This window comes from Rhinoraja longicauda, chromosome 10 (genome assembly GCF_053455715.1).
Source record: "Rhinoraja longicauda isolate Sanriku21f chromosome 10, sRhiLon1.1, whole genome shotgun sequence".
In the NCBI taxonomy this organism is placed as follows: Eukaryota; Metazoa; Chordata; class Chondrichthyes; order Rajiformes; family Arhynchobatidae; genus Rhinoraja; species Rhinoraja longicauda.
In genome coordinates, this window is record NC_135962.1 from 12,527,578 (window position 1) to 12,549,690 (window position 22,113).

At 45.8% G+C, this 22,113-nt stretch overlaps 1 protein-coding gene across 1 annotated transcript in view; it reads left to right on the forward strand.

Annotated features, from left to right (window-relative positions):
* The first annotated feature begins 1,600 nt into the window (after positions 1-1,600).
* The window catches only part of exd2 (exonuclease 3'-5' domain containing 2), a 37,720-nt gene continuing 17,207 nt past the window's right edge, over positions 1,601-22,113 (forward strand). Inside the window, exons 1-4 of the mRNA XM_078406225.1 lie at positions 1,601-1,730; positions 6,645-7,022; positions 8,770-9,026; positions 20,160-20,286. Coding sequence (XP_078262351.1) covers positions 1,635-1,730; positions 6,645-7,022; positions 8,770-9,026; positions 20,160-20,286 — 858 coding nt within the window. The 5' untranslated portion in view covers positions 1,601-1,634. The remainder of the gene's footprint in view (positions 1,731-6,644; positions 7,023-8,769; positions 9,027-20,159; positions 20,287-22,113) is intronic.

Below are 22,113 nucleotides of genomic sequence, written 5' to 3' on the forward strand. Positions count from 1 at the left end.
CTTTCCTGTTGGACACCACCTGGAGGTCCAGAGTCAAGAGTGTTTTATTGTCAAATGTCCCAGATAGAACAATAGCATTCTTACTTGCTGCAGCACAACAGAATATGTAAACATAAACAATACTGTAAACAATATAATAAACGAGAAAAAAAAAGTCAGCGTGTATATATACATATTCACAAGTACACACACACACACATATATGTATACATACACACATATTCAAAAACCAAACAATAGTAGTGCAATAATAATAATAGTCTGTTGTAGTTCAGAACATATTTGAGGTTGTAGCGTCTAATAGCCTGATGGCTGTAGGGATGAAGCTGTTGCTGAACCTGGATGTTACAGTTTTCAGGCTCCTATACCTTCTGCCCGATGGCAGGGGTGAAATGAGTGTGTGGCCAGGGTGGTGTGGGTCTCTGATGATGCTGGCTTGCCTTTTTGAGGCAGTGACTCTGATAAATCCCTTCGATGGTGGGGAGGTCAGAGCCAGTGATGGACTGGCATTGTTCACAAATTTTTGCAGTCTTTTCTGCTCCTGGACGTTCAAGTTGCCGAACCAGGCCCTGTGCAACCAGTAAATATGCTCTCTACTGTACACCACAAGGGTGAGTGGCTCCACATCAGCTGAGGAAAAGTTTGGTGCAGGTGTTTAGAAGGTTTTTTTTAAATTCTGTGCAGTTAGAGAATAAGTTAACTTTTTTTGTCAATTACAGAGATAAAGTTGGCTCTTTTTCAAGCGTAAGATCCTCATGATTGCTTGGCTACTGTTTACTGTTAATTTAAGACACAAGTGCTGGAGTAACTCAGCGAGTCAGGCAGCATCTGGAGAACATGGATGAGTGATATTTCGGGCCGGGACACTTGCTCAGACACTCAACACAGTAGGAAGTGTCTGAGGAAGGGTCAGGGGCTGAAACTTCGAGCCAGCATTTCTTTTTCTTTTTTTGTAAAGCAGCATCTGCGATTCCTTGACGTCTAATTGTTTGTGGAGCATTGATGGAAATTCTTGTTTAGCAGCCGGGTCTATTCTTCTAACTATTTTAATTGAGTTTTAGGTTATTTTGGTTCAAAGTGAGGTCGTGAAAAAACCCACTCGAATGCATTTGTGCGGAAATGAACGAGAGGCAGGGAAGGCGCTGCAGCGGTGCAGCGCTGGGGGACCGGCGGTGAGAGCAAAGATGCAGTGGGAGGACCAGTGGCGAGAGCAAAGATGCAGTGGGAGGACCAGTAGCGAGAGCAAAGATGCAGCGCTGGAGGACCAGCGGTGAGAGCAAAGATGCAGTGGGAGGACCAGCGGCGAGAGCAAAGATGCAGTGGGAGGACCAGTGGCGAGAGGAAAGATGCAGTGGGAGGACCAGCGGTGAGAGCAAAGATGCAGTGGGAGGACCAGCGGCGAGAGCAAAGATGCAGTGGGAGGACCAGTGGCAAGAGGAAAGATGCAGTGGGAGGACCAGCGGCGAGAGCAATGATGCAGTGGGAGGACCAGTGGCGAGAGCAAAGATGCAGTGGGAGGACCAGTGGCGAGAGCAAAGATGCAGTGGGAGGACCAGTGGCGAGAGGAAAGATGCAGTGGGAGGACCAGCGGCGAGAGGAAAGATGCAGTGGGAGGACCAGCGGCGAGAGCAAAGATGCAGTGGGAGGACCAGCGGCGAGAGCGGGAGATACTAGAGGAGCAAGATGGACCACTCCGTCGAAATCGCCCAGTACGCAAAGGAGCCATTTTAGTAAGCAAACCCTGCCGTCCGCTCTGCCGCTCGCTGTGTCATCGGTGTTGTGGGGGAACAGTACGTGTGATGATACCATTAACTGTAGAATATATGTAGAATATATCTCATCTATCAATCTCTCATCTATCAACACAGATTTTTGTTATTTTTTATTTTGTTATTTTTCGTTTTAAATGTTTCTGCAAGATTCCGCCTACTAAAATGGCGCCGTGACATACGACGGTTGAGAGGGTCGAGTGGTCTGTCTTGTTCCTCGAGTATCTTTGGGGAGGGCCGGTGGCGGCGGCGGCGGCGGCGAGAGCAAAGATACAGCGGGAGGGCCGGCGGCGAGAGTGGGCCCGGATCCAGGCTGCGCGCCCATTTTGTACACACCCACCCACACCCACCCACGCCGTGTCTTTGTTCAGCAGCGGCCGGGGCGACCGGTGAGGGAGGCGGGGATAGTGAGGGTGAGTGTGGAGAGAGAGAGAGAGAGAGAGAGGGGGAGGAGAGGGTGGGTGGAGAGGGGGAGGAGAGGGTGGGTGGAGAGAGAGAGTGGAGAGAGAGGGAGGAGAGGGTGGGTGGAGGAGAGAGAGAGAGAGAGAGAGAGAGAGGGGGAGGAGAGGGTGGGTGGAGAGAGAGAGAGAGAGAGAGAGGGAGGAGAGGGTGGGTGGAGAGAGAGAGAGAGCGAGAGAGAGAGAGGGTGGTGGAGAGAGAGAGTGGAGAGAGAGGGAGGAGAGGGTGGGTGGAGAGGGGGAGGAGAGGGTGGGTGGAGAGAGAGAGAGTGGAGAGAGAGGGAGGAGAGGGTGGGTGGAGAGAGAGAGAGAGAGAGAGAGGGTGGGTGGAGAGAGAGAGTGGAGAGAGAGGGAGGAGAGGGTGGGTGGAGAGGGGGAGGAGAGGGTGGGTGGAGAGAGAGAGAGTGGAGAGAGAGGGAGGAGAGGGTGGGTGGAGAGAGAGAGAGAGAGGGAGGATGGGTGGAGAGAGAGAGAGAGAGAGGGAGGAGAGGGTGGAGTGGAGAGGGTGAGTGATTGTGAGGGTGGGCAAGTGGAGAGGGAGGAGTAAGTGAGGAGGATAGAGAGGGTGGGGTGAGGAGGATAGAGAGGGTGGGCTAGTGAGGGGGAGTGAGGAGAGGGTGAGTGAGGGAGGGGGTGAGGAGGATAGAGTGAGGGGGAGAGGTGGGTGAGGAGAGGGTGACTGAGTGGACAGGGTGGGCGTGAGTGAGTGAGTGAAGATGAGTGAGTGGAGGGTGAGTGAGTGAAGAGAGGGTGAGTGAGGAGAGAGGGTGAGTGAGTGAGGAGAGGGTGGGTGGGTGAGTGGAGAGGGAGGGTGGGTATGAGTGAAGAGACTGAGTGAGGTGAGAGGGTGAGTGAGTGAGGAGGATGGGAGGGAGAGAGGGTGAGTGAGTGGAGAGGGTGGGTCAGTGAGGAGGCAGGGAGCGAGGGTGGGTGAGGGAAGCGGCAGGAGAAAGGAATGAGGGTAGGGCCGGGTGAGATGGGGGAAGGAGGGAATAGTACAGAACGGTAGCAGAGAGGGGCTAGAGAGATGGGAGGAGCTTAGAACAAAAAGGTAGGTTGGGGAGTGACAGAGAAATTGATAGGAATAAAGGGGGAACAAAGGAAAAAGTTGGGATTGAGGGTGAAAGAGAACACGAGGGAAGAGAGTGTTTGAGAAACACCAAGGAACATATGACAGTTCCAAACAGAAGCAGGAGTTGATCAACTGACCCCTCGGGTCTACCCCACCATTCATTGCGATCAAGTCTCATCCTGTTTTTGCCCTAAGCACCATCTTCCTGGTTCTTACCCCTACTTGTGACTCCCATGTTTAAATGTCTGCCAACCCCTACCTGAATATATTCAATACATTTGGCTCTCTCAGCTCTGGTGTAGAGAATTCTACAGGTTCATTACATGTGACATGAATTTATCCCCATCTCCTTAATTTATTCTGAAACAGTGCTCCCCAAGTTGAGATACCCTTAAGTTGAGGACATTTCCACAGCATCATGACAATCCTCCTCAGGATGTTGCATGTTTGAGTAAGACCAACTCTTATTCTTTTATGCTCTGAGTATAGCTGATTCCCCTGGCACCTTTGGTATTCAACCAGAGAGCCGTACAGTGTGGGAACTTCATAATTGCTGAGCGAGTCAGCGCTGACCAGCAAACACTCATCACTAATAACATTTTCTTTTCTTTGTGTTCCATCAACCACAACCTCCCCCTGCCCTCCTACCAATGAAGGCAATTTACAGTGGCATTTTAACACACCAACATTCTTGGGGATGTGGGAGGAAACCGGAGGATACCCACATGGTCATAGGGAGAATGTGCAAATTCCACACAGACAGCACTGGAGGACAGGATTCACCCGGATATCTGGCACTTTGAGGCAGCTTCTCCACTAGCTGTGTCACTGTGCTGCCCCAGACAGTGATTGCTAATTGAAAATCACCTCCCCTCTCTGCTTTCTGTTGGTCGGCCACTTTCTAACCCTATCTGTGCACCCTTCAGTAGGCATTAACGTTTTGAAAATGTTGATACATAAAATATTCTGATTCACCTGCATCCACTCTGTTCATCTCCCTTCATGAAGGTTTTTTCCTTCATCTTTTCACACATCGTATCTGGAATTCTAGGGAAGAGGGAGAAGGATTGGGAGAAATAATAGGGAGCATGAGGGAGATGGGGAAGAAGAAGAACATGCAGTGAGTGAAGAGTTAAAGGGAAAAGGAGGTGAGACAAGAAGGGATAGGGAAGAAGATAAGTGAATGAAGTGGGATAGGGAAAAGAGAATGGGGCAGAGAGCTAGAGGTGTGTAAGAGGAAGGGGGTGTAGAGAGAAGAAGGAACAGGTTTTAGGAGTAGGAAAGGTAGAGAGGAATTGTAGCCTGAGTTGAGAAGAAGTGGAGAGTAGAAGTGGGTTGGAGAAAGTATAAGGGGAAGGGAGAAAGCGACACAATAAAGATATGGAATGGATGAGATGGACGGGGTGAAGAGAAAATGATAGAAGAATGGCAAGGAAAGACAAGGAGGAAAAGAGGGAGAAGTAGAATAAGGAAACGGGAAGGAACAGGATTGTGTATGGGTGAGGAGAGTGAGATGAGATGTGTCCCATCCTGTTCCTCACCAATGTAATGTTCACCAGTGGCTAACATGATGTTGTCTTCTGTCTTGCTCATTTGCATTCCTCCGCTTACAGGAATGTTCATTTCAGCTTGTGTTTGAGCTCCGTGCTGTGTGAGGTTATTGTGTTGCTGTATATGGCTGGAACCCAGATGACAGATGATAACAACTTCTCCAGACAAATCTCACCGAGAACCAACTCTGCTGTCATCGTGAGAAACAAACTGCTGGAGGAACTCGGCAGGTCAGGCAGCATCTGTGGTGGGAATGAACGACAGTGTTTTGGGTTGGAACCCTTCTTCACACCCCTGTTATAGTGTGGCCCTCTGATCTCCTTCTCCCTTGCCTCTTTCTGTTTCTCTCTACATTTTACCATGTTATAACCTTGCATCTCATTTAAAATCCTTGTATCATGTTTACTACCTGGGAGAGATAAAAATATATCACCACCCTCCTCCCATTGCTCTGTCTGGGCTCAGCATCTTTATTTCTTCTGTGGCAATAATTGGAGAGAGAGAGAGAGAGAGAGAGAGAGAGAGAGAGAGAGGGGGAGGAGGGAGGGAGGGAGGGAGGGAGGGAGAGGGAGGGAGGGAGGGAGGGGAGGGAGGAGGGAGGGAGGGAGGGAGGAGGGAGGGAGGGAGGGAGGGAGGGAGGGAGGGAGGGAGGGAGGGAGGAGGAGGGAGGGAGGGAGGGAGGGAGGGAGGGAGGGAGGGGAGGGAGGGAGGGAGGGAGGGAGGGGAGGGAGGGAGGGAGGTGAGGGAGGGAGGGAGGGAGGGAGGGAGGGAGGGAGGGAGGGAGGGAGGAGGGAGGGAGGGAGGGAGGGAGGGAGGGGGAGGGAGGGAGGGAGGGAGGGATCAGGTTTTGAAAGGCTATTGCTGTCAGATATTTGAACCTCTGGCCTTATTGCATTCTCTCTCCATCGATGCTGCCTTGACTTCTGAGGCTCTCCTACAATTCTTCATTTCAGGTTCCAAGCAACGACTTTCTTTATCCCACGTTCGAACATTTTTTTCTCTCCCTCCTCTGTTATTTACAGCTCTTCAGGTGAATATTTCCCATAATTTCACTTCCCTCTCTCAGTTATCATCTCTCTCCTCCCTCTCTCATCTCATCGTCGACATTCTCTTTGTTGCCACCCCCTCCCTCTTCTCTGCAACTTGAATGTGCTTGTTTTCTAAATGTTCGCAGTTCTAATGGTCATTGATATGAAACATTAACTTTCTTAACTTTCATTTTCTCTCTAAATGCTGCTTGACTGCTGAGTATTTACAGCAGTTTGTTTTTATTTCAGAGTTCTAGAATTTGCATATTTTTGTCACGTCTCCTTATGTGGCTCAATCTCTGAACCTTCAGATTATTTTTACTGCATTAAACATATTTCACTTGGACAATTCACACCCCAGTGATATGAATATAGACTTCCTTAACTTCAAGTAACCCTTGCTTTCCCTCTCTCCATCCCTCCCCTTCCCTTTTCACCAACCAGTCTGACTGTCCCGCTTACATTTTATCTCTGTTTGCTTTGTTGTCACCTTCTCCAAGCTAACAATGGTCTATTCTACATTTTCCTTGATTAAATCTCCTTTGATGTCTCGCTTTCACACCATACACTTCCTTATGTCTGTCCCCTCTCCCTGACTAAGTCTGAAGAGGGTCTCGTCCCGAAACGTCACACATTCTTCTATCCAGAGATGTTGCCTGTCCCGCTGAGTTAATCCAGCATTTTGTGTCTATCCTCTTTATAAAATATGAGTTTTATAAGGATTATTTAAGTGGCAGGATTTTGATGCTCTTGTCTGTTAATTTAGGTGTGGCCTGAATTGTCAACGGCACTGCTGAAGCATGTCTCGGCCACAAGCCCTAACACTGACCGCGGCCACGTTACTGGGCACAGCTGTAGGCTGCTTGTACTTGTGGAGGACATTCAGAAGCCCCAAAGGGAAGCGGCTCTAACTATTCAGAATGGAGAGGCTATGAAGAGACAAGAAAGGACCTCACCAAGCGGTGGACAGGAGGCCTGCCATCTAACCAGCACAAATGATTCCTTAAATCCCAGCCCACTGGTGAGGAAGATACTGGCAGGACGTGTCTTCATAGTGGAGTCAGAAGTGGATTGGGAACAAGTGTGGCCACTGTTGAGGACTGAATTGGACCATTATCCTGTGATTGGGATTGACTGTGAGTGGGTGAGTGTGGCTGGAAATGTCTGTTTCAGTTTCTGCTACTCTATGCTTTACCTTGCCGCTCACATACACCCACCACCCCACCCCACCCTGAACTTTGTGCTTTTGGTTTCTGGTTTTACCACCCACCCTCTTCCCTCGCTATCACCACCAAAAGCAGTCTTCACTTGATCACCCTCCCCAGGGTTGAACATATCCCTAACTCTAACCCGCTTAGCTCCGAGCCCCCTGTGTAACCGACTGTACCTTCACTGGTCCATTTCCTTAATTCATTTCCTTCACACTGAAACAGGAGCAGGTGTGGGCCGTGCAACCTCTTGCGACTGATTCACAATTCAGTGTGATCATGGTTGATCTGATCTTTAGCCTCATCTTTAGCCTCAACTCCCCTGCCCAATCCCCATAGCATTTATTTCTCCCGTCATCCAAAAAGTAATAAGTAGCAGCCTTGAATACGCTTAACTCTGCAGCACCCTGTTCTACATATTGACCCTATTAACGTGAATACAGACTTGTCACCGCAAACCGTTGCTTAATTCATTTTTTATAATCTGAGATAAAGTGTCAATAACTGGACCCCTAATAAATACCACCTACATTAGGGTCATCTGCAAACTTACTAATCGTGCCTTGCAGATTCTGGATCCAGCAACAATTCCTGAGGCATGCCACTTGTCACAGTCCTCCAGTCTGAAAAACAGCCTTTCACCCTCTGCTTCCTTCCATAAAGACATTTCTGTAACCAGGCAGCTCGCTCTCTCTGGATGCTGTGCGATAGCTAATTGTATGCCAACCATGTAGAACCTTATCAAAGGCCTTGCAGACATTCATATAGACAATGTCTACGGCCTTGCCCTTGTCAAGCTTTTTGGTTACTTCTTTGAAAAACGAATTCAAATTTGTGAGACACGATTTCCCACATACAAAACCATGTTAACTATTCTTAATCAGCCTCTGTGGATCCAAATCCATATATATCTTATCCCTTAAGAGCCTTTTCCTTGCAACCTTTCTTAAATAGAGTCACAACATTAACCACCCCTCCGTTCATGTGGCACGTCACCAGTGCCCAACGTCGATTCGCATATTATGTAAGGGCTACTGCAATTTATTCTCTAACTTCCTACAACGTCCCGGGATATCTACCTTAATCTACCTTAATCTACCTTAATAAGCCTTGGGACATCCAGCACCTCCTCGATCGTAACGCAGACTATCCTCAAGACATCTCTATTTACTTTCCCAAGTTCCGCAGTCTTCATGTCTTTCTCCACAGAAAAAACAGATGAGAAATACTCATTGAGGACCTTGTTCATCTCCTGCAGCTCGCCACATAGATGACTGCTTTGTTTCTGAAGGGTCCTATTTGCACTCTAGTTACCCTCCTTCCCTAATGCGCATAAAACACCTTTTGGATTCTCCTTTATTGTCATGGGCTATGTCAGCTGAAAGGTCTGTTTCCATGCAGTATCTTTCATTCAATCAAACGCAGCCAGTCGCACAGTAAGAGTGGAAAGAGAAACCAGTTTACATTATGAGATGTTCGTTAATGGAAAAGAGACCAAACAGCAGGTGCTATAATCTGAAACAAAACTAGAAATGCTGGAGGAACTCAGCCTGTCAACTTGGTTTCTCTTTCCACACATATTGCTTACACGATTTTTCTCTTGACTACTCTGAACTTTTAGTTTAACCCAGGAGTTGTTGACAGTTTTGTTTTATTTTCCTCTCTCTACAAAATGTTTTCCAGGTTTCTGTGAAGGGTAAGGCAAACCCCGTGTCTCTCCTTCAGATTGCCTCCTACACTGGGTCCTGCTTTCTCATCCGCATACCGCAGATGACCAAGAGTAGTTGTTTGTTGCCAAAGACTTTACTGCGCGTGCTTGGGGACGACAATATACTGAAGGTTGGCGTTGAGGCCTTTGAAGATGGCTGCAAGTTGCTCCGTGATTACTGTGTTACAGTTAAGGGCTGCTTGGATGTGCGATTTTTGGTCACCCACCAGAGGTTTGCAATGGTTAAATTATAGATTGTTCAGATTACATTTGTATTTCCTTAAATTTAGAAAGTTTAATTATTTATCTCAATTTGATAGAAATAATTTTCCCTGAGCAACTGCGGGACCAGAGAGACAATGTAAAATGTAGACCATTCAGAATTAATGCTAGGACATGTTCTGCAGAAGAGAGGTGATTGAGTTTGGAACACTGAATCAAGGTAGATATATGGAGTTAAAATACAGATTGCCCAAGATATAATTGAATGGTTGAAGAGGCTCTCGAGTCTCTTTCCTGTTTGTGTTGTGCTCCTGTAGAATTGTTTACTTGCTCTCCACTTAAGGTTTATTTGCCTCTAGCGCAGATTTTGTTTTCTTTCACGTTTAAAGTAATCTTGAAACAAAAAAATGATTTTATTAGCAGTAAACTAACAGTTTCACAAAAGAGAAATAATTAAACGTGATAGATCATGAAGTGGTTACATTCTGCTGCTTCAATTCTACATTGAGGACCAACTCTGTCACTTTCATTAAATATATCTGCTTTTATTTTGTTGCGAATGTGTGTGAGTGTTGCCCTGGGATTTTCAAGGCCTTCCAAGTCAGCTGTTGTTTTTCTTGAATTTTCTAAACTCTGCTAAATGTTTGCATTTGTTTCCAAATATGTCAGATTGAAAAGTCCGATTTACATTTTTCTGCTCAATTCTTTGCTAATCCTCCATTTTTTTTTGGTTTTAAAATTAGTTCATGGTTATCAGATTTATATCTGGTATTAAGAATTTAAATTGGAAGAAGTCCAACTAACATGTTAGATCGTGGCCACTAACTACACTACCCCCCCTTTGTTGTTGCTCAGTAATGAGACTTAGTATCTCGCACTACAAAGCAAAGAGTCAACAACTGAGCATCAAGCCATGAGACTTCGATGTTCTGAAATGACTTCTTCCATCTTTGGATACTAATGTTTTGCTTGTTTTCCACTTATTTCTCAAGCTACTTTATTTATCTTCTGTAAAAATAAATGGTATTGCTAACATAAGACACATAGTGCTGCAATAACTCAGCAGGTAAGGCAGCATCTCTGGAGAACATGGATCGGTGATGTTTCGGGTAGGGACTCTTCTTCAGACTCCGAGTCTGAAGAAGGGTCCCAATCCAAATCGTCACTTATGCATGTTCTCCAGAGATGCTGCCTGTCTCGCTGAGTTACTCCAGAACTTTGTGTCTTCATTTGTAAACGAGCAACTGCGGTTCTTTGTATCCATGGTATTGCTAAAATGGCTTGTGTACTCGATAGTCAGTGACTTGTGTCCTTCTATACCTGTAGCTTTACCATTCCCTGATTCCACCTCCTTCTGGTCTTTCGATACTACAATGACCGATACTTGCTGTTTATCCAATGTTGGGCTGCTGTTTCTGAAAATGAAATGCGAGAGGTTTTCCATGCACCTCTTTGAAGATAGCGCTGCTGGATCTTTTACGTCCACCTCAAAGGCCAGATAGGGCATCAGTTTGATGGCTCTTTCAAAAGACAGACCTGACAATGCAGTACTGCTTTAGAGTGTCAGTTTTGATTTTCCTTTTATTCTGTTGTAGGATGTGTGTGCCATTGGCACAGTTGACATGTCAAACCGCTTTACATTTTTCATTGAAAACAGTGGCAGAGTGGGGCAGCTGGTAGAGCTGCTGCCTCGCAACGTCGGGGGCCCGGGTTCAGTCTTGACCTTGGGTGCAGTCTGTGGAGTTTGCCTATTCTCCCTGTGAGTGCATGGCTTTCTTCCTGGTGTCCGTGTTTCATCCCACGTACAAAAGTTGGTAGGTTAACTGCCGCTGTAAATTGACTGAGTGTGCATTTGAATGGTGGGATCTGAGGAATGTGGGGAGAGTAAAAAATGGGATTGAAGTAAATAAGTTGTCGATGGCCAGCATGGACTTGGTGGGCGAAGAGCCTGTTCCATTCTGTATCTCTCTGACTATGATGGTCGTGCTTTCGTATGGTGACAGTGCCCCATCCCTGCTGCCTTTGGATATCAGGGTGCTCGTAGTCATGGCCTGGAAGAAACAATTGAAGAAGCTTTGGTGAGTATCTATAGTGCATTTTGTGGGCCGCATCCACTGCAGTACTCAATGGTGGAGGGACCTTCAGAGTGATGGATGGAGTTTGACCTGTGGGTCCCTTAGTCCTTGTTGAATGTTAGATGAGCGGCACTCATCAAGGCATGAGGAGAGTGGCCCAATGCATTTGTGACTGCTGTCTTGAAGAAGGGGAAAGGAGTTTGTGTCATGACTTGGTGTAGAATTTCCCTCTAACCTGTTGTGCCATCATTTGGTTGGCTCTTTAAAGTTCAGGCCTATGGTGAGCCTCAACATGGTGATGATGGAGGTGCAATCATGGTAATACTGTCGAATGTCAAGGGTTGGCCTTTAGACCCTCTTTCACCGACAATGGCCAATGGCACTCAGGTGATGCAAGTAATATTTTCAACAACCAGGCACACTTGAATTTTGGCCTGGTTTTGGTGTGGGGGGGGGGGGGGGGGGGGGGCACACGAGCATGAAGAAAGCTGCCTTGGCATTGTGTGGAGTGAATCGAATTTGCTGAAGGCTGGCTTGTGTGATAACCACAGCAGATGGTTAAAATGGAGGCACTTTCTGATTGGGATAGTTGCAGTTGCTCCAGTCTTGTCAATTTGTACCCAAACTGTACTCCAACATTGTTGAAGAAGGGAAACATTTTTGGAGTTGCTCACCCCATTCGTTTTTTTGATTGTACATCCCCATTTACAACTGAATATGGCAGGACAACAGAACTTTGATTTAATCTATCATTAACAAAACTTCATATTCCTACCTACATCCTGCTTCATAGTGTCTCCTGAGTATGAAGGTGGTGTCCTCATGAAGATGGTGTTTATTCTCTATACAATACATGCAGTAATCAGTTACCAATGTCATTGTGCATAACTGGATGGAACACTGAGATAGGTGAGGCCTGGTATGTTTTTTGCAAGTTGATTCACTTATCGTATGTCATGGGCTCGAGCTGGCAACTGTGTCCATCCGGACGTGATTAGTGTTCTTGGTTACTGAATTTCCCTATTGATTGATCTGTCAAATCTGCCGTGCAGCCATGTTGTTTGAGGCTGTTGTCAAATTCAAGTCAGCCCCAGTTATAGTGAAAGTGATTTGACTCCCCTTTGAAGGACATTAGTGAACCAGTTGGTTTATAAAAGGCAGTTTGACAACTTTCAGTGCTATTTTGGTCTGTTTGTTGCTGTACCTCTTAGTATTCCCTTTGGAGTAGCTTCATTTTTATTGCCCCTTTGTGGAGAGCCTCGAGAATTCTTTCTGCATTAATGGACCACTATAAATGCATGTCCTTGTCAGTAATTTTTCAGATTTATTGAATTCATCAATTTTACTATTTGTCACAGTGAATTTCTAATCTGTTTACAAAGCCACTAAACTGCCTTTATTCAGTTTCAACAATTTAATTTATATGAGACCCTATAACCTAGCAACACACCCCAAGGTGATTCACTTTGCATTCTCAGACAGAATTTGACACTAAGGCACGTATAGAGGTGTCAGTGCAGATGATCAAAAGCTTTGCCAAAGAGGTTGGTTTGAACAATGAGAGTGTTGAGGGATGGACATGAATTGCAGAACACAGCTTTGGCCATCTGAAGGCCTGATGGCAGACAAAAAGCAAAGGAAATTAGTGGTGTTCAAGAAGCCAAGATGAGACCTATACAGGTCACCATACCACCTTAATGTGAGTTTGGTTGTAAGGAGACCAGACTGCAGTGGGGCATCTGAGTTCCCCAGTGAAATTTGTACCAACTGATGGATTGGTTTGACGGTTTGACGGCAGTGCTTTATTCCATTACTGCAAATGCACAGTGAAATTATTTTCTTACAAACAGTCCAGTAGAGTATTGCCATAGCTGATCACAATCCCCCAATTAGAAAAGTGTGCAGAAATAGTCCACTGAGCCCGCATGCAAGAGGCGCCATGTTTTGGCGCCATTTTCAAAATCTAGTCCACACTCTAGTTCTTATGAGCATAGATTTAGATTGTGTTCGTCTATAATCTCACTCTGCAGTTCTTGTATGTAAATTGTGTTTTTGTGTAGGGGAATCAAGAACCAGAGGACCTAGGATTGAGGTGAGGGGGTGGGTAAGTTCTCGAGGGGCAACATTTTTTTACACAAAAGGCGGTAGGTATAGGGAGCAGGCTGCCAGAGGAGGTAGTTGATGCAGGCACTATCACAATATTTGGACAAGTTTTGGACAAGTACATGAAGATGAAAGGATGGAGGGATATGAACCAAACTCATGCATGTGGGACTAGTGCAGATTGCGGACTAGTGCAGATTGGGGAAGTTAGTCGGTGTGGGCAGGTTGAGTCGAAGGGCCTGTTTCCACGGTTATGACTGATAGTGGAGAACACATTAATGGCAAAGCCACAGCTTATCAATTGTAGATGGTTAGACTTTCTTTTGCTGAAGATGGTCATTGCTGGTATTTTTATGATGTGAATGTCACTTACCACATATCAGCCCATGCTGAATGTTGTCTAGATCTTGCTGCAAGCAGGTATTGTCTGCTTCATTTGCTGAATGTGTTGTAAATAGAATTGTACATTCATCTGCAAATCCCAATTTTTGACTTTGTGATGGTAAACAGATTCTTGAAGATGATGACCCGAAGATAGTTAAGTCTAGGAGACCTGCCCTGAAGTACACAGTTCCCTGAAGGTAGTGACGCAGGTAGGCACGGTGGTGAAGAAGGCATTTGGAAAATGCTTGCCTTCATCAGTCAGGGCATTGAATACAGAAGGTGAGACATCATCTTGCAAATGTACAAGTCGTAGGTGAGCCCACATTTGGAGTATTGTGTACAGTTCCGGTAGCCAACCTATAGGAAGGATGTCATTAAGTCAAGTCAAGTCAATTTTATTTGTATAGCACATTTAAAAACAACCCACGTTGACCAAAGTGCTGTACATCTGATTAGGTACTAAGGAAAAAATGAAACATACAGTAGCACATACAAAACAGTTCACAGCGCCTCCTCAATGAGCCTCAAACGCTAGGGAGTAGAAATAGGTTTTGAGCCTGGACTTAAAGGAGTCGATGGAGGGGGCAGTTCTGATGGGGAGTGAGATGCTGTTCCACAGTCTAGGAGCTGCAACCGCAAAAGCGCGGTCACCCCTGAGCTTAAGCCTAGACTGTGGGATAGTGAGTAGCCCCAAGTCGGCCGACCTGAGGGACCTGGAGTTAGAGAGGTGGGTTAGAAGATTTTTGATGTGGGGGGGGGAATGTCCATTTAGGGCTTTATATGTGAATAGGAGGAGCTTGAAGTTGATTCTGTACCGTACTGGGAGCCAGTGGAGAGAGGCCAGAATCGGCGTGATGTGGTCCCTTTTACGGGTACCCGTCAGGAGTCTCGCTGCGGCGTTTTGGACCAGTTGCAGGCGGGACAGGGAAGATTGGCTGATCCCAGTGTATAGGGAGTTGCAGTAGTCTAGGCGGGAGGAAATGAAAGCGTAAATGATTTTTTCAGTGTCGTCGAATTGGAGGAAAGGTTTGATTTTAGCTATGGTACGAAGTTGGAAGAAGCTGGCTTTTACTACAGCGTTGACTTGCTTGTCAAATTTTAATGCAGAGTCAAATATCACGCCGAGGTTTTTGACATGCGGTTTGACTAGGCAGGATAGGCTTCCAAGACTGCCTGTTATCGATTTGATGGAGTCGGGGGGGCCGAATAGGATGACCTCAGACTTGCTCTCGTTTAATTGGAGGAAGTTCTGTGCCATCCAACATTTTATGTCCTCAAGGCAGTGTAAGAGGCTGTTTAAATTTGACTGGTTGTTGGGTTTCAGGGGGAGGTAAAGCTGAGTGTCATCGGCATAGCAGTGGAAAGAAATGCCGTGCCTTTGAATGATTTGGCCAAGGGGGAAGCATGTATAGAGAGAAGAGAATGGGGCCGAGGATGGAGCCTTGTGGAACTCCGCAGGAGAGGCTAGCTGGAGCAGAGGAATAACTGCCTATGTTGATGGCGAAACTCCTATCTTTGAGGTAGGAAACGAACCAGCTCAGGGCAGTGCCATCAATGCCAACCGCGTACTGGAGACGGTCAATAAGGATGGTGTGGTCCACAGTATCGAACGCTGCGCTGAAGTCGAGAAGGAGCAGGATTGCACAGTCGTCGATGGCGAGAAGCAGGTCGTTGTGTACCTTCAACAAGGCAGACTCTGTGCTGTGGTGGGCTCTGAAACCTGACTGGAAACTTTCCAGGATGGTGTTTTGGGCTGGCGAGGATGCAGAAAAGATTCACAAGTATGTTACCAGGTCTGGGGGTTTTGAGTTATGAGTAGCTGGAAAGGCTGGGAATTTTCCCCTTGAGCTTGGGAAATTGAGGAGTGACTTTCAGAATCAGAATCAGAATAGCCTTTATTGTCATCCATAAAACATGTCTTTTGGATGAAATTCCGTTACCTACAGTCTATCAATAAGAAGCAATAAAAACAAAGCAATAACACACACAATCACAAAACCAACACAAAACAAAAAAGAAACATCCATCACAGTGAGTCTCCTCCAGTCACCTCCTCACTGTGATGGAAGGCCAGAATGTCTTTTCTCTTCCCTGCCGTCTTCTCCCGTGGCCAGGCATTGGGGCTCCCGACATTGAAGCCCTAGCCGGGCGGAGAAAATCCCGCGGCCTATTTTAGGCCGCGCCGGACGATGAAAGGTCCGCAGCGGGCCGACCCAAGTCCTGCGATTCGGGGCGGGCAAAGACGCTGCCGCTGCTGGAGCTTCCTATGTCGGCCCCCATCCAGGGGCTGCGAGCTTCCGACGTTCCGCCGAAGCCTCCGGCGAGTCGCAGCCGCACTCGCAGCGCCACCACAGCCTCCGAAGGCAGCCAGCTCCGCAGATGGTAAGTCCGGTCCGCGGGCTCTGCGAACCAGAGCCCCAGGTGGTCACAGCTGGAGGCCGCCAGCTCCAGGTGTTAGACCGGTGGTAGGCCGCAGCGTGAACGGAGACACAACCCAGAAAAAAGGTCACTTCTCCGTTCGGAAGAGACAATTTTACAGTTCCCCCCCCCCCCATACATAGTACACAACCACAAAAAACACTACATCACATCTAAACACTACAATTAAGACAAAAAACACAAACGACAAACGGACTGCAGGTGAGCCGCAGCTGCTGCGCAGCGCCTTCACTTCACTTTATAGAGATATTTAAAATCACAAGGTATTATCATAGTGAAGGGGGATGGTCATATTCTTTATCTTGGGGTAGAGGAGTCTAAAACTAGAGGGCATACATTTAAACCTATACAGAAAGGACCTATAAAAGACCTGAGCGACAACATTTTCACACAAAAGGTGGTGTGCAATTACAACATTTGTAAGCTGCCAGAGGAAGCTGTAATGGTGGGAACAATTACAACATTTAAAAGTTATTTGGATGGGTACATGGGTAGGAAAGTGTTAAGAGAGGTAGGGACCAATGCAGGAAATTGCACTCGTTCAGGTGGACATCTTGGTCAGCAAGGACGAGTTGGGCTGAGGGCCTTTTTACTGTACTGTGTAACTCTAAGACTCTATAACTCCTGCCGCAATGCCCTGGGGGTGGGATAATTGATCTCCAGCAACCGCACTCATCCTTTGTGTAAATTATGTCTTCAAACATAAATAAGCCCTTAACTTTAGTTTTACCACTACTCCTTCGTGACACACTCTTCTAATCTGATTTAATGTTAAGGGCAGTCACTCTCAACTCATCTCTGGAATTCTGCTCTTTAAACTATGTTATATTCAGGCTTGTCATGAGGATCAAAGACAAGTGCTCTTGAAACCCAAAGTGGACCCTTTGAGCTGTTTATTAGTGAATTAGTACTTCTTGATTACACTGGCGCTATCGCTTTCCATCATTCTGCCGATGATTGAGAATAGACTAATTGGGCAATACTTGGCTGGATCTGATTTGTCCTGCTTTTAGTTGAGAGCTTGCACCAGGACAGTTCTTGGGGACATGTCAGTGTTGTAACAGCAGTAAGATGAATTATTAAGAGGCTCAGCTATTTCTGAAGAACAGGTCTTTTCTACTATTACTTGGATGTGCTGGTCCCATTAATTTTGTTGGACTGCTCAATTTCTCGATAACACATGGAGTAAATTGAATTGTCCAAAGATTTTCTGCAAGCTGAACCTAATTATTAGTGCTTCAGCCTTGCCTCCAGCTGAGTCTTGCCATCACTGGGGATGGGAATTTCATGGAGCCACCTTCTCTCTATAAATCTGATTCTCCACCAGTATTCATGACTTATGGCAGGACTGCAGAGCTATGATTTGACGTGTTGTCTGGGGGTGGTGGGGGTGGAATTGCTCATCTTTTTGCTATTTCACATGCATGTTGTCCAGTGTAGCAGCTTCATTTGGTTGTAATCTCATTTTACCTAGTACAACTCCTTTGGATGCGGTTTGACATCCTCATTGAAGAGGATTGATCCTCTCCGTTGATAGTAATGGTAGAATGAAGGATATGTCAGGCCTGGGGATTACAGCTGGTGGTGATGGACATTTATTCTCATGGTCTATTGGACCTCATGAATGCCCAGTTCTGAGCTGCAGGATCTGTTGTGAGTCCATCTTATAGTAATACCACACAACACGATGAAACGTGTCCTTGATGTGAAGGTGGGACTTTGCCTCCACAAGGACTGTGGCTGCTTTCACCAAAGGTCTCGTGGACAGATGCATCTGCCACAAGAAAATTGTTGAGGGTGAAGTCAAGTAGGTTTTATCCCTCACTTTGGTTCAATCACTACTTGCCACAGACCCAAGCTGGTGACCATGTCTTTGAGCACATCCAATTACATTCCTGAAGCCACTCTTGGTGATGGACATTAAAGTTGATTGAATATATGCTGTGCCCTTGTCACTTCCAGTGCTGCTTCCAGGTGGTGAAGGAAGAATGTAGCATTTGAGTGGGCATTGTAGGTGGTTATCCGGTTTTCTTACCCATGTTTAACCCAATGTCATAAGACTTCATGGAGTCTGGACTTAATGTTGAGGACACTAAGAGCGACTGCCTCCTGCCCACATACCAACATGCTGCCCTTTCCAATGTCCTGAAGGTGGGTCGGAATGTTGCCCGGGATAATTTGTCACACCCAGTGGACCCATAAGTCACACACTTCTTTGAACCTCGACGGTACCAAAATAAATCTGTCATTTCACTATTTTCTCCTCTTCTACTTTTTCATTTTGAAGCATAAATTTCCTGCAAATATGATTTATAGAAACTGAAAAAAAACCCAGTTAAGATTCAGTCACATATTGATACCATCAGCTGAGTTGGATTGTACTTTAGTTTTGCTCACATTCCAGTCAGTCCTCTGTCTAGCCTTTAAAATCTTTTCTAAATGTGCAAATTTCTTTTTTTCTACATGCCTGTGTGAAAGTAATAGTAATGTCCAGTACCATTGACGAGATTAGAATTCAAAATACTTTGATAATAAATAATTGCCCTTGTCAGTTCTCCGATGCTGTAGAACCAGTTGGATTGCTGGCACAATTGGAAAACGGCATAATGTAACCTATTAAGCTTTAATTAAATATGGCCATAATATCTCAAGGATATCATGGATTCTTTTTAACCATTCATTAGCAACATCCAAGCAAAACATAATTAAGTTATGAAAGCATGTTACACTGTCAGATAATGGATGGCATGTTTTTAGAGTATTTGGTCTTAATTGTGGGGTAAAAAACAGGGCAGATTACTTCATTCCAGTTTTCTATTTTGCGTTATCTCCTTGGATTATGGTTTCATCAATGTTGGCTGCTCTGGAATACAACAACCCAGGGGTCATACTTTTGTTCACGGTGTGGCGGCTCCCAAAGGTCACGCCACTCCCACATCGAACCTTCCAGCACCGTGATGGACAGGTCCGGGGGCGGCTCCCAGCTACGGAGATAAGTAGCAGGGATTTTGGCGCGAGACCCGTCTTCAGTCTCTCACTGGAGTGGAGAGTAGTGTGCTGCTTGAAATAAAAGTCTTTACGGAATTTTCCTGGCTTCCCGCCTTCATTCCGGGCCCTCGACGCGCACCACTACAACGGTGTGCATTGCAGTGTCTCAGTTGCAGTTTTTGGTGATCATATTTAGCAACTCTATACGTATCTCTTCCACTCGAGCAATCTACTTGAATCCTTCAAGGCCTTCTCAGCCCTTTAAATGAAAATCGATTAGTTCTACTTCAGCTTTTGAAACGTATCCATTTTGTTTATCAGTACTATTTTAGGTTGCTAATTGGTTGTGAAATACATTCACCTGCACAGCTAACTGAATGTATCCGAGCAACCAGACCGTTTTGATACACTGCTTGCACTTGGACCACTCAATCCAAGCACTACACAGCTCAATATTAGGTCAAAAGTGTGACGTTGCGACAAAGTATGAAGTCCAAATCTTAGGGCCCCCGCTTAATTTCAATGAAGTGTTGCCTTCAAGTGCTGAATTTGCATGTGAAATGGAATGAATGTGGTTTAGTTTGTTTGTACTCTGTGATCTGAGGGATGGTTTGAATCTTTTGGAATTCAGCAATGTGAATGGAAAAAGTATTGGAGGTGTTGGATAAGCACAAAATGCTGGAGTAACTCAGCGGGACAGGCAGCATCTCTGGAGAGAAGGAATGGGTGACCTTTCGGGTCGAGACCCTACTTCAGACCTGAAACGTTCCTTCTCTCCAGAGATGCTGCCTGTCCCGCTGAGTTACTCCAGCATTCTGTGTCTATCTTCGGTTTAAACCAGCATCTACCGTTCCTTCCTGCACATTGGGTGTGTTGGAATTCTATTCAGTAGGAGCAAATCGGAAAACCATTTGTTGCATTGAAATTCTGTGCAGTGGAATGATTGGCATTTTAACTGTTCCATTTACTGTGTTTAAGCAATATGTCAAATTGTTTGGCTATCCTTTATCTGGAATCCATCTGTGAATGTCCAAATATATTGCTGCTTCGGATTCAATGTGGATTTATTACCATAATATTTTAAAGGATTTGTGATGCAGTGCAGTTGTTTTTTATGATTTCTTTGTATTTATCCTTTGCCTGTTTCATTACAGGAAGAATAATTTGACCTGTTCCCTCAGCCTGAAGTCCTTGGCTCAAGATATCATAAATTTTACCCTTGACAAGTCTCTCCATCTGCGATGTGGCAATTGGGAAGCAGAAGAACTCTCAAACGAGCAGGTAACTTAGTAATGAGAACATAAAGGGAGCAGGTCTCATTTTATTTAAAGTATCATTAGCTCATTTACCTAACTAATTGCTTTATGCGGATATTTCATTTCCTTTGCATTCTCTTTCATCTGCAATTCTGGAAAAGGCCGTATTATCTCCTTTGGTTGTTTGTGGTGTTTAACAATTGTGGCTTCTACCTCCAAAAAGACCTACCTCGCTCGCACTGTCCACCTCTGCCCATCTACTGATGAAACCCTTATCATTGCACGTGTTATCCCCAGGCTCAATAATTCCAAAGCTCCCCTGGTGAGCTTCCCATCTTCCACACTGAATAAACTCCAGGTTAGACAAAACTTTGCCACCAGTATTCTAACTCTCACCCCTGTGCTCACTGAACCATGTTAGCTCTCAGTTCGTCAAAGACTTGGTTTTGAAATGTTTAAGTCAAGAGCGCTTAATTGTCATATGTACCTGGAATGGAGCAATTAAATTCTTGCTTGCTCCAGCTCACAGGCCCATTAATGCAATAACCCGACAATTAAATGTACATTATTCAATAATAGAACTAATTAATAATCAGTAATACTATGTAACCGGAACGTAATAATTCAAAACGAAAGTAGATGGTACAACCAAGAAGAGGTAGGGTTCGGGTAGTAGTTGGGATTACGTAGTGTAGTTCAAGAGCTTGATGATTGTTGGAAAGAAGCTATTTTTGAACCCGAGGTCACGGTTCTCAGGCTCCTGTGCTACCTTCCCAATGGTCGCAGCGGGATGAGAGCGTGAGCAAGATGGTGGGGTTCTTTCAAGATATTAGTTGCCTTTTTGAGACAGCACCTCCTGTGGACCCCTTTGATGGTGGGGAAATCAGAACCTGTGATGGACCAGGCAATATCTTCCACTTTTTGCAGCCTCCTTCGTTCCTGGGTATTCCAGTTCCATGTTTATGCACCTGTTGAAGTTCGATAGAAGAGTCGCCAACATACAAGGGAGAACCTCCTCAATCTTATAAATTGACAAATTTTAGTTTAGAGATCCAGCGCGAAAACAGGCCCTTCGCCCCACCGAGTCTGCACCGACCAGTGATCCCCATACACTAGCACTATCCTACACACACTAGGGACAATTTACAATTACACCAAGCCAATCAGCCTACAAACCTGTACGTCTTTCGAGTGTGGAAGGTAACCGGAGATGCTGGAGACAAACTTCGTACTGACAGCACCCGTAGTCAGGATCAAACCTGGGTCTCTGGCGATGTAAGGCAGCAACTCTACCACTGCGCCACCGTGCCGCATAATAAAGGCGTTGATGAGTTTTTTTTGTGACTGCATCAATATGCCAGGCCCAGGACAGATGGTCAGAGATATGCACACGCTGGAACTTGAACCTGTTGATTCTCTTCGCCACTGTCCTGTTAATGAAAACAGGTTCGTGGATCCTTGGCTTTCCCTTCCTGAAATCAACAGTATGGTTCTTGGTCTTGTTACGGCTGAGAACAAGAATGATAATCTGATTGAATGGTGCCCCCATAACAATCTCCATACATTGCATTGTTACCCATTATTTGTCCATCAATGGTGGCATTGTCGACAAATTTAAAGACAGCTTTGGAACTGTGGCAATAGTCATGGGTATAGAGAGAGTAGAGCAGGGGACTGGGCACATGCCTTGAAGTGCGGCTGTGCCGATGGTCATCGAGGAGGAGGTGTTGCTGTCAATGAGGAAGTTGAGGATCCGATTGCACAGGGATGAGCAAGCAGAGACCCATTTCTCTGAATTTGATGATAAATTTAGAAGGGATGATGATGTTGGACTAGTCGACGAATAACAGCC